General features: G+C 35.2%; 1 protein-coding gene across 4 annotated transcripts in view; it reads left to right on the top strand.

The window, feature by feature from the left end:
• LOC106872388 (protocadherin-18) overlaps window positions 1-13,882 on the top strand; it is a 132,724-nt gene that overhangs the window by 72,981 nt on the left and 45,861 nt on the right. For all 4 annotated transcript variants that reach the window (XM_089362707.1, XM_014919376.3, XM_089362706.1 and 1 more), the window contains one exon: window positions 6,504-6,835. In XM_089362707.1, coding sequence (XP_089218833.1) covers window positions 6,504-6,566 — 63 coding nt within the window. In that variant the 3' untranslated portion in view covers window positions 6,567-6,835. The remainder of the gene's footprint in view (window positions 1-6,503; window positions 6,836-13,882) is intronic.

Genomic DNA, 13,882 nt, shown 5'->3' with positions numbered 1-13,882 from the left:
TTGGGAATTGAAAAACTCTGGTACTACTTGTAGCATCAGCATGCTAAAGATAACAGTCAAAACTGATATTATTGTAAATTATTAACAGTAATATCCTTATATATATATATATTTATGTATATGTGTGTATGTGTATGAGTGTTTATATATATGCATGTATATATATATATATATATATATGTATGTGTGCATGCTTGTGTCTCATTGCCTTGATATTGCATGATAGTTGTAAATGAGTTTCACTGTCATATAAGCATTGTCATTCATTTCCAATATTCTGTGAAAGCATGTATGGGGAAAATGTTATCTTTCTTAGGAATAGATAACTGTTGGTGACAGGAAGGGCATCCGGCAGTGGAATATCTGCTTCAATAAGCTCCATTCAGCACATGCCAACATGGACACTAAAACAATAAGGATGGCATTAAAAAAATATATAATAGATACAGAAATTTTTGATGCTTCTAAAGTGACTCGATAATCATGTTTGAGATATCTTTATGATGATACACAACAATTACAAAAGCTAGAGACACATAGTTTAGATACACTCTCTTATAGCAAAACAGAACGTTGATTGTTTGTTATTTGCTGTATGATCATCAGATCATGAGTTTGTTACCCAGTGATGAGTTGTGTCCTTCAGCAAGTCACTTTATTTCACATTGCTCCAGTCAGCTCAGCTGACAAAAATGAGTAGTATCTGCATTTCAAAGGGCCAGCCTTGTCACATTCTGTATCGTACTGAACCTCCCTGAGAACTACATTAAGGGTACATACATGTCTGAGGAGTACTCAGCTGCTTGCATGCTAATTTCACAAGCAGGTTGTTCTGTTGATTGGATCAACTGGAACCCCTGTCATTATTATAAGCAACAAAATGTCAGTATTCTTTGAGTCTTTTGCTGTTTCCAGTCATTGGACTGCAACCATACTGGAGTACCACCTTCTATGAGTTAAGTCAATAGTTTTGACCCTAGTGTTTTGTCCAGTGTTTATTTTTCTAAATTCACCATTGGAATAATATCCAGCTAATGACTAAAGTACCATTAAATATTTACATCAATTCCATATTTATTTAATCTTCGTTAATTAAAACTTCTTTGCTTGTCACATCATGTATGTTAAGACACACTTTACACATGCATATACACATATGTGTGAATATGAATGTGTGTGTGTGTGTGTGTGTGTGTGTGCATACATGCATGAAAATGCGTAAGAGTACTTAATAGATGGTGTGGTGTTTGCATATTCTTTCGAAGCTGATGGTTTGTTGTGTTGCTTTTCTGTGTACTTAAGTTTTATGCATTTATCCATGCAATACATACATTCATACACATATACAAACAAACAAACATACATACATTCATAATACACACATGAACACCTATATATATGCATGTGCATGTTATGTGTATCTATCTATCCATCTATCTATCTATCGATCTATTTATCTATTTATCTGTCTGTCTGTCTGTCTATCTATCTATCTATCTATCTATTTATCTATACATACATACATACATATATGTATATGTATGTGTCATCATCATAATTGTCATCACCTTCATCAACTTCATCAATTAACATCCATGTTCCATGCTGTCATGGATTCAATTCTATCTAAAGGATCTAATAGGTTCAAGGACTGCATTGTACTCTAGGTACTGCTTTGGTATGGTTTCTACTGCTGGATGCCCTTCCTAATGTCAACCACTTTACAGTGTATACTTGGGACATTTTTTTCATGCCACTGGCATTAGTGAGGTTACCATGCAGCTTGCTAGTCTGCAAAATAACGGTCTTTATGCTTGGTGGTAGTTAGGGTTTGGGAGAAAGAGTTGGAGTAGAGTAAGTTCTTGTTGTAGAGGGGCTACATGGCTCCTCACATTTAGGGGAAAATGACAATGAACTAGTAGGTTCTTCAAAACGATAAATTGTGATGGTTACATGTCCAGGTAGCACCTCTCTGTATTAGGTGAGTGGTCGTGAGTGGGGACAGAGAAGCTAGGAATGTATGTAGGAAGGGGCTTGTAAGAGTGTATGGTGGGGGTTAGAGATAAGAGAAATGGGGTGTAAGTCACATTTTCTTCAGACTTCTACCACCTGCTGACCAATTTTTGATCAAAATTTCTGCAGTTTTCTCCCTTCTTTTAAACAATAATTTTCATTAATAATAATGACTTTTCTTTCCAATACAGCTTTAATTAATTGTAAGTAATTTTTAGCTCTATATGTTTTCCATGCAATATATACACATAGAAAAATTATTTGTGTCATTATTTAAACTCACTAAATCAGTGAATCATTTTCAAACTAAAAACTAAATCCCCTTTTTTGTTCAGTGGTTATTTTACTGAGAAGGTTTGATAAAACCAAAATATATTTGGAGTTGTCGTCATAGTGATCAGTTGTCAGACCTATTCCCCTTTATCAGCATTTCTCCGTTTAATTTTTGGTCAACTGAAATTTCAAGAGTTCTTTCCCTTGTGCATTCCGAGAGTAATTCTCATTAACTTATAGCATTTTTTCTTATTATGGTTATATTTTCAGAAAATTAAAGATTATTTTCACTTTACCACATTAATTAAAGTTGTTCACACTTGACAATATTCAATCAATATCAGTCAATACTCATCGTAAATCATCAAGTGATGTTATTGTTCTTGGTATTGCCATTGTTTAGCCCTTGGCATGTCTTCATTGAATTGACCAATGCTCAAAGGTATACCAACCATGACACTAGTCCATATTTTTGCATAGCCATTTTAAAGATGATAGAGATGATATAAAAAGAGAGATATTTGGCTGTTATCTATTGAAGGTCAAGTGACCAAGTAAAATCCACTGTTAGACATAGCAGTCTTGCTGTAGTGGAGTAGGTTTCATAAAAGCGTGTGATGGAAATCATATCATAACGAGAGTATTAAATGATTCTTTGTATAAAATACTTCATGTTTTTATCATTCCATACAAACAATAATACTACATGGTGGTGAGCGACATAAGCACAGTGGATGAATGAAAGTTGAAAAAAATTATGTAAACATGGGCAACTAGAGTTATAAAGTTAGCCTGCTTAAGCAACATGGCACAAATTAGTAAAGAGAAAAATATTCTATCAGCTGTAGTTTCTCTGAGAGATGGTTGCATATATAATATATGCAGATATATAATACATCTATACTAAAATGAAAGCTGCTTAACAATTAGTTTATTAATTTTACTAAAAGAAAGCACTTATTTATGTTTACTTTGTCTAGAAAATTCTTAAAAATTCTGATTATAGTATATTTTTATCTAAATGTAGTTTTCAAATTTCTTTTATTATTGAATACTACTTTCTACAGACATAGCAGTAAAAACATTTCTCCAGATTATAAGCTTAATCCAGCATCAACCAAATTATGTTGATTCATGTAGCTTTTCGTATTTGTTTGGGTGTGTTTGAAGAAGTAGAAAGCTGAAAAGAGAAGGGGTTTTAATTTATTTATGTCAGTTATACTAAATATAAACTTGTATCAATAATGATAGTGGGTATAAAAGTGCCAAAAAATATATGTGGAAGGAACCAGTAGAAGAAAACTGATGAAAACATGGGCACAAGTGAAATGTTGAGAGCTGATCTCCTGATGCTGAACTTCATAAAAGAGATTTTAAAAATCCAATTTATGACAAACAAGTGTTGGAGAACATCTATCCAAAACTTGCAGACCTGAGAAAATAGGAGTCTAGGACATTTACCCACCATAGACAATAATCCACCCACCACTAATGACAATTACCCCTGAGGACAACAGATGATGATTTAAAACTTCTTAATATATTGGAGAGGGGTAATTAACCAAGAGGGGGTAATTGTCCTAGGAGGTAGTTGTCATCGGGGGAAATTGTCCTAAAGGAGGTAATTGTCCTAGTGGGGCAATTGTCCTCATACAGAAAATAGACATAAAAATTATTATAATGCTAATGATGGTACTGTGCTTGTCTGGAAAGTGTCTTAATCTACGACTATAGAAAAACTGAAACAATTACATGGTGAAAGAGTCTCATCTAAAAACACACAAAAATATCAAATTGAATTTTTATTTGTTTATTGAAATATTTGTGTAAATCTGACATCTCAACTGATAAATGAAAAGTAAATTTAACTGTTTTGTGTGTCTTTAGATGGTAAAATTGGCTCTTTCATAATAATTCATTTAATTTACTCTAAATATTGACAGATGTATAGACATCATGGCTGAGGTAGTATTTGTTGGCCTATCTACATTGAAGTTGAATAACACTCATCTGTGTACAAAATGCAACTCTTCTGGTGTTTGACACATGTTTTGCTTAATTGGTAGGGATGCTGGTGTGGTTCAACTTTAGAATTGTGAAGACAAAATAGAAATATATACATACATATATATATATATATATATATATATATACATTTATATATATCATCAACATCATCATTTAGCGTCTATTGTCCATGCTGGCATGGGTTGGATGGTTTGACGAGGGCTGGTAAGCTGAGGGACTGCACCAGACTCTAGTCTGATTTGGCATGGTTTTATGGCTGGATGCCCTTCCTAATGCCAACCACTCAGAAGGTGTTTTTTACATGCCATCGGCACAGGTGCTAGTTACGTGACACTAGCATCAGCCACATTGCCTCTGTGAGACCCAACATTTGAAAGGTGCATTTTATGTGTCACTGGTATGGGTGCCAGTTACTTGACACTGACAGCAACCACAGCTATCATTTCACTTGGCTTGACGTGTCTTCTCAAGCATAGCATATCGCCAAAGATCTCAGTCATTAGTCATTCCCTCCATGAGGCCCAACATTTGAAGATCATGCTTCACCATCTCATCTCATGTCTTCCTGGGTCTCCCTCTTCCACAGCTTCCTTCCACTGATAGAGATCAGCACTTCTTCACAAAGCTGTCCTCATCAATATGCATCACATGACTATACCAACGCAGTCTTCTCTCTTGTACACCACATCTAATGCCTCTTATGCCCAGCTTTACTCTCAAGACGTTTACACTCTGTTACACATGCACACAGACATTGCACATCCAGCAAAGCATACTAGCTTCATTTCTTTCAAGCCTATGCATGTCCTCAGCAGTCACAGCCCATATTTCACTGCTGTGTGGCATGGCTGTTCACACACAGGCATCATACAATCTGCCTTTCACTCTGAGTGAGAGGCCCTTTGTTAACCAGCAGAGGTAGGAGCTCTCTGAACTTTGCCCAGGCTGTTCTTATTCTAGCAGCTATGCTCTCAGAGCATCCACCTCGGCTACTGAATTGATCACCTAGGTAATGGAAGCTATCAACTACCTTCTATCTGAGGGGATTTGTGATTTGTCTGCTTTCCTACTGACTAAGACTTTGGTTTTTGCCAGATTAACTCTAAGACCCTTTGATTCTAGACCTTGCTTCCACACCTGAAATTTCTTCTCTAGTTCTGGCAGTGATTCAGCAATAAGAACAAGGTCATCAGCATAGAGAAGATCCCAGAGGAAGCCTGTCTTGAATTCCTCTGTTATTGCCTAGAGGACTATAATGAACAAGATGGGACTGGGGACTGATCCTTGGTGAACCCCTACTTGTACTCTGAATCCTTTACTATACTCTTTGCCAACCCTCACCTTACTGACAGCATCCCTATACAGCTCTCACCAACCACTCATGTATCCCTAGTTTCTGCATTGAGCACCAGTTAAGGGATCAGGGACCCTGTCAAAGGCTTTCTACACGTCAACAAAATCCAAGTACAGAGGTTTGTCTTTGGACAGGCACTTCTCCTGCAGCTGCCTTACCAGAAATATAGCATCAGTGGTACTTCTCTCTGGTACAAAACCAAACTGCATCTCATCTAGACTAACTTTCTCCCTAATTTGTTGGGCTATGGACCCTCTCTGTAACTTTCATCACCTGATCCAACTATTTGATACCTCTGTAATCATTTCTATCTAAGGCATCACCTTTACCTTTGGAACAGTTGACCCTTCAAGGGTTTCTTAGTTGAACATATTGCTCTTAGTACCTATTTTTAAAGTTTGGTACTTATCCTGTTAGACTTGGTGAACTGTCAAATTATGGAAATATAAATAAACCAGCCTTGGTTTGTCAAGCAGTGGAAGTGGGGACAAAAACAGGCACACACACACACACACACACACACATTCACAAAGGTCTTCCAACCAGTTTCCATCTACCGAATTCATTCACTAGACATTGATTGGCCCAAAGCTACAGTAAAAGACACTTGCCCAAGGTACCAGGTAGTGGGACTGAATCCAAAACCACATGGTTGCAAAACAACCTTTTTTAACCACACAGCCATGTCTTATATATTCTTCAAATATGATTTCTTTAAAAATTTTTAAATATTCAAGAAAAATATTTCATGCTGCTATTTTTTATTTTGTTACTCTTCTATTTTTTTATATCATTTTATTTATCTATTCACACATATTTAATTTACTTATTTTAGGTTTTAGAAATGACCACAACACAAGGACTTCAAATCATGCAGATTCCAGAAATTTCTTTTTAAGCAATCCTCATCAGCCCACCAACTACAATAACACAGTCGACTTAAAGTCTTTTAAAATTGGTAACAGCAATAGTAGTAGTATTAGCAGTAACCCAAGACAGACAACTCAAATACAGAAGCAACCATCAACAAAATCAACTGGTGGCAATACATTCTTATCAAAACCACTTCCGCCTATACCAAATAATTATTCTTAATTATAATCTTACCAACCTCAGCAAGAGACAAATCATTTCTGGAAGGAATTTTTTCTGAAAAAAAAAATACACGTAAGTAAAAAAGAAATTACTTTTGAGACATTTTTGAATAATTTTATTGTATGGTTATCAGCTGAATGTTTAAGAAGTCTGCTTTACAGTCATGAGATCTCAGGTTCAATACCATCATGTGAAATCTTGAATAAAGGTCTTTTACCATAGCATCAGTTTAACTCAATCAGTGTGAAGGACATGGTAATTGACGCACATGGACAATGTTTGAAAGCCCAACAAATGGACTGTGTACAGTAGTGTAACTTGATTTCATGTTGCTCCTGTCCACTCAGCTGGCAAAAGTGAGTATTCCTGCAATGGGCTAGTGTCTTATCCAGGAGGGAGTGTATACACTCCAGAAACCAGTAAAGTAGCCCTATGAATCAATATGACTCGGGAAGGAGCTTTATCCTCCTTCTCTATCCAGTAGCATAGATAAGGGGATAGGGTGAGGGAGCAGTCTACCTTGGACAATGCATTTAATATGGTGGTATTTTGGGGTCTGTATAGGAGACAGTTGAGGTGAGGCAAACTCAGAGACTGCCTGGGTGGCACATATTCTAGCTACACCTCTGACTGTGTGTATAGTTCAAAGCGTCATCCTAGGCACACAATTTCACACAGATTCTCACTGAGAATTTACACTAAGGGTACATGTGCCTGGGGAGTATTCAGACACTTTTTATGATAATTAAATGAACAGCTAGTGCAGTTGAGAAAATAATTGAAATACTCATTACCAAAACTAATAGAGATCTATATATATATATATATACATATATATATTTAATATTTGGATATTAATTAAGGTGGCAAGCTGGCAGAATCATTAGCACTCCAAATGAAATGCTTAGCAGAATTTTGTTTGTCTTTAGATTCAGAGTTCAGATTCCATCAAGATCGACTTTGCCTTCCGTCCTTGCAGGGTCAATAAAATAAGTACTAGTGGAGTACTGGGGTCGATGTAATCAACTTACCCTCCTCCCACAAAATTACTGTCCTTGTGCCTAAGTGTAAATCCAATATTTGGATATTAATATGATAATAACTACACTTTAGTCACACACACATGTATAAAAAGACACATAGAGATATACACATATAAAAACTGAGACACACATATAACCATAAAGACTAGCATAAACTTACAGATTCATATTTATAAAAGAAAATTGCTTTTGCCCAAACTGCTGTGCAATGAGATTGAATGACAGACTATGTGGTTGTGAAACAAACTTCTTAGCTTCTTAGCCATTTGACCATAATGTGTGTGTGTATATATATATATATATATATATATATATATATGTGTGTGTGTGTGTATGTATGTATATATATGTATATTATGTATACATATATATATGTTTATGCTTTAATGTACCTATATGTATGCAAAAATGTAAGTGGATGGAGACATAGCTGATTTGTTAATAAGTTTGTTTCACAATCATGAATGAATTCCTGGGTCCATTTTGTATGTGTGCATGTGTGCGTGTGTGTGTGCATGTGCATGCATGTGCACGTGCATGCATGTATGTGTGTGTATATCTTTCTGGTCTGTTTTTATATCTAGTAACTGTGCTATTAAACTCATAATGCCATGGAATGCCAGTATACTCCAGTATTTGAGTGGATGTCAAATGTCAAATACACACAGAACAATGTAGTCTCAGATATACAAGAAGACATCATCAGGACTTGAATATCTTTGATCATAGGTTTACTTGATTGTGGCTGACCTGGGGCTAAACAACAACAGAATGAATAGAGTCAATTGGATCATGTAATCACAGGCTTTCTCTCTATTGGTATTTAGTTCTATTGATGTCAAAGGATAAATATAGGAGAAATGTAATATCCAGGGCTTTTTAGCACTAACAAGGGAGCTTCTTTGCAGTTATTTAACCTAATACTAATAACAGAGTCTAGTTCAAATCAGTCTTTAAAAAGAAAGACATACTGGATAATGCAATCCTAGATACACTGCATTTGGGAAACAAAAAAAAGGACAGAATGCCATTTGTTCGTAGATCTGAATGATCAGTACTGACCCCAGGGCAAAGCAACAAAACTGCTTGAAATACTGACAACCAGGCACTAGAATAAAGGTGGGAGTTCTTTGAAATCAATTTACCGTTAGAATAATTTACTTTCTTTCTGTGACATTTGCCATATCGGAAATGGTGAGAACTCCACCCTGGTATTACTAAGGAAGATATCTATCACTTGTTTGCTGTAAAATATAGACCTGATGTTTCCTCCCTCTGTCTCTTCTATTGCTGCTAAAATGGTTTCTGACCTTCAGAGATTGATTGTCTCATGTCACATCCTCTGAGCTATACCTAATTCATTTAGATCTTCTCTTGTCACTCAAGTTATGTTCAACCACACCAAGCCATGTTCTAATCCCTGTGTACAGTCCTTCCTATCAAGAATATCAAGCTTCTAGAAATTTCTTTCTGCTCATGACTTTTCTGCAGATAACAGCTTATGACAATTTAAGTGAAATATTAGTTTCAAATTTTGACACCAGGCCAGCAATTTAGGTGGTGTGGGTAAGTTGGTTACATCGACTCTAGTGCTCAGCTGGTACTAATTCCATCAGCTCTGAAAGGGATGAAAGGCAAAGCCAACCTCTATGCAATTTGAGCTCAGAAAATAAAGATGGACAGAATACCACTAAGTATTTTACCTGGCGTGCAAATGATTCTGTTTGCTCACTACCTTAATTTAAGTGATATATCAATGGCATTTATCACATCAGTGTCAAAGGGCCTGCAAAAGCACTGGTCTCTGCCCCTCCTCAACACTTAGCAAATTTAAAAGATGAAAAATGTAATGAACTTTAACCCTCACATGACTATATTTCTAATGAGATACAATGTCCAGATATTTTAATTTATAGACTGTCAAGAGTCAGGAACGGTTTAATAAAATAACATTAGGCAGAATTTAATATAGCATTGGACAAAATGTCTTGCAGCATTTGTTCCAGCTCTTTACATTTTGAGTTCAAATTTAGCTGAGGTAGCCCTTGTTTTCCATCCCTGCAGGGATGGTAATATAAAGAAACCATTCAAATACTGAGTTGATATAGTTGACTTTTTCTCTCCTACAAAATTTGAGGCTTTCTCCAATGTTGAAAATCATTAGTAAGCAATATCTTTGCAACATAATGAAGAGAACATTCTTCCATGAAGTAATAATGAATTGTCTCGATTTAAATGCATGGAGCTCCCAAGCAAACAGATAATACCAAGAAGATAACTATTTCTTTATATTTAGTTGGATTAAAAGTTTGACTTTGCAGTTAAGGAATACAGAAGCAGGTACATAGAATATGCATATACATTTATTTATTTGCTTACTTATTTCAAAAGTCTTTAAACTTCTAGTCTTAGGTAATCATAAACCATCACCCAAGGGTAATAATTGAACATTTTATGAAACAAGATATTTCTTATAGATGGAAAAATAATTAGTTTAGAAGAAATCCATGGAATCTTCAAGCTGAATACTTAGCCTGAATGATTACAACATAACAGATTCTGCTAAAGGCAGCCAAACTACTTGACGTTGATGCTAAACTGAACAGCATAAGTCTAATACTGAAGAACCAGGACAAATACCACAAGCCATCAGCGTGACATTCTTACATTCTCATCATCATTTAACATATGCTTTTCCATGCTTGTGTGGGTCGGACAGAATTTGTTGAAGTAGATTTTATATGGCTGGATGCCTTTCTTTTTACCAACCCTCATTTCTTTCCAAACAAAGTAATATTTCCCTTTGGCCTGATATGTTTTACACAGAAAACTGGAAATGAACAACATTGCTTGTATGTTGGTGAGGCTCTTTTACAGGCATCATATAATGGCAAGGTAAAGGTACATGTAAACACATACATGTGTACACACATGTATGCAAACACACACACACACACATACATACACACACACACACACACACACACACACACACACATGCATGTGCACACACACACACACACACATTACACAAGAGGTTTCATTTCAGTTTCTTTTTGTCAAATCCACTCACAAACCTTTAGTTGGCCCAGAGCTATAGTAGAAGATATGACCCAGTGTGTCACACAGTGGGACTGAATCCAAGACCACGTAGTTGGGAAGTAAGCTTCTCAACCAGACAACCATGCCTGCACATTTCAGTCACACCAAAATCCACGGTCCTGGATTGGTATATTTAATTTCATCAATCCCAACCCCAAGCACAGAGAATCAAAGTAAACACCACAAGACATCTATCTGATACTCTCATGATTGCTATTTCATTCCTCTTAATCATAAGTTAGTATGATTAGGGCTGACTTAGATTAAACAACAATTTCTGCCTGATGACCTGCAGCGACACAACAGTATTGTATTTATTATATTTTATTCAGTTGCTACACAACATTATTGGAGTCTGGTCTCTACCAGTGAATTTCCATTGCTATTACTATTGTAAATTATGCCAGATTAAGTTTGATGATATATTATTATGTATTTCAATTTCCATATAATGGTATTATTATCATGACAACAGCCACAGAGATTATTGAAGGATTAGACCACCAGTTAATAAGCAAGTCTGTCCATCTGATTTATATATATATATATATGTGTGTATTTAAATATCATTTCACTAGTAATACATCTCTCTTCCTTTCCTTTCCTTAAAGATTAACTTCTGCTTGATCAGAATGCTAATTTTAACATCACATCAAACACATCAACCACCCATTAACTTAATTTAAAACAAACAGATAATGAACATACATAAACATATAAATGCATATGCATACACATACACACATCATCATCATCATCATCATCATCATCATCATCATCATCATCAAAATTGTCACCATTGTCCTAACATCCACTTTCCCATGAGTCAGACATAAATACACATACACTCACACACACACACACATGCACACACACACACACACACACACATATATGTATGTATGTACACACATGCACACAAACATGTATGAAATTACATCATTTGAAGGACAAGGTTTAACAGATGCAGTATTGACTTATATACATTGCATATGTATGTATGTATGTATGTATGTCTCCTCTGCTTTTAATCGTTTAAATTCTTCCCCTGTGGAAGGTGCTGGTTTCTAACAAAGATACAAGTCTCCATCTTCAGAATGTAAATAACGGAAACAATGTCACATTTTAAGCCTGAGAAAAGTCTTGCAGAGTTTCACTGTTCTGCTTACAGACTGTTTCCGCAATGTGTGTGAATCAGTTGGTTGATTTCTTTTTCTGAACATCCAAGCTCATCCAGACTGACAGTTAGGCATTTACTTACAAAACCAAATGCCCCAATTATTATTGGTATAAATGTGAATTTGTAATCCAGATATAGCAGCTGGAGGTCTTGAAGCAGTTGTGTGTGTGTGTGTGTGTGTGTGCATGTTTGTCCCCCATCACCGCTTGACAACTGGTTTCAGTATGTTTACATCCCTGTAACTTAGTGGTTCAGCAAAAGACTCTGATAGAGTAAACTCCAGGTTAAAATCAGTTGACTGGGATCAACTGATTTAACTAGAATTTTTCAAGGCAGTGCTCCAGCATGGCTACAGTTTAATGACTGAAACAAGTAATATATTATATATATATATATATATATATATATATATATATATATATATACACTCATACACACACACATATACGTACTTATATGTATATATATATATACACACACACACAGATGTATGTATATGTCATGTGTATGAATGTGTGTATGTATACATAAATGAATCATTTTAGGCATAGACATAAAATATTTAATGTAGGTATACGTATATTAAATATTTCATATTTCATATTTCATATACATATCTTTCTCTATATGTGTGTCTGTGTATGTGTGTGTGTGTTTGTGTGTGTGTGTGTTAATTACTGGTAGGGTCTCATAAAATATCTGTAGAGATAAAGCGAACGTGTTTCATAAATATATATATATATATATATATATATATATATATATACACACACACACACACACATCCACCCACACATCTACACATACCAGGAAAATGTGTGTGTGTGTGTGTGTGGGCACATGTATGTATGTGTGTGAGTATGTGTGCATGTTTGAGTGTATATTTTGGGAGTAATCTTTGACAATGATAAACACTAAATGTAATCATTATTCACTTCTTAATTAATTAATTAATTATCATTTAATTAATTAATTTGTTATATGTATCAAAGTCTTTCATCAGAAGCCTGTGAACTGTTCATTGATCTCAATATATCTGTTTAGTTTTCAAATATTCAATACTCCTCATTTACTGGCAAAACAAATAGTGAACTTTTATATGTATGTATATGTGTTTTTGTGTATGTGCGTACACGTGTGAATACATATGTATGTATGTATGTGTGTGTGTGTGTGTGTGTGTGTGGGTGTGTGTGTGGGTGTTCAAGTATATCTGTTTGAAAATCTGTGTGCGTATGTATGTTTTTATGTCTGCATATATCTGTATGTACATGTGTGTATGCATGTGTATGAACATTTGTGTGACAATATGAAAGAGTGTGTTCATGTGTAAGTATGTGCCTATGAATCTGTGTATCTGTATGTATGTGTCTGTGTATTTATACATATGTGTGCATGTGTATGTATGAATGTTTTTGTTTATTTTTTGTATAGTATTCTACATGTGTAGACATAGCTTAATGAGTTCCTTTGTGACAGTATCTGACTGATTTTTCGTGTTCATGCTGTTGTTGCTGTTGTTGTTGTTTAACCCAGCTTGACATTGGTCATACTGATCTATGATCAAAAGCATTCCAGATATGACCACTCCTAACTACCATAAATTTTCTCATACTGTATTATCTAATGTAACATTACTAATGCTATGGAATGAACTGAAGGTGATCTAGCTGCTATTTCTAGTTGACTGGATGGCCCTTATTGAGGCTTTCTTTCTGCCTTTGTGTGTATATAATGTATATAGCAATATGGTGCTTGTGAGGTGTGGGTGTAATAGCAATGTATGTATAAAGT

Source organism: Octopus bimaculoides, chromosome 14, assembly GCF_046866305.1.
Source record: "Octopus bimaculoides isolate indiv1 chromosome 14, ASM4686630v1, whole genome shotgun sequence".
Classification (NCBI taxonomy): Eukaryota; Metazoa; Mollusca; class Cephalopoda; order Octopoda; family Octopodidae; genus Octopus; species Octopus bimaculoides.
The sequence above is the reverse complement of the archived record's forward strand: the minus strand, read 5'-3'. Positions and strand labels throughout refer to the sequence as shown.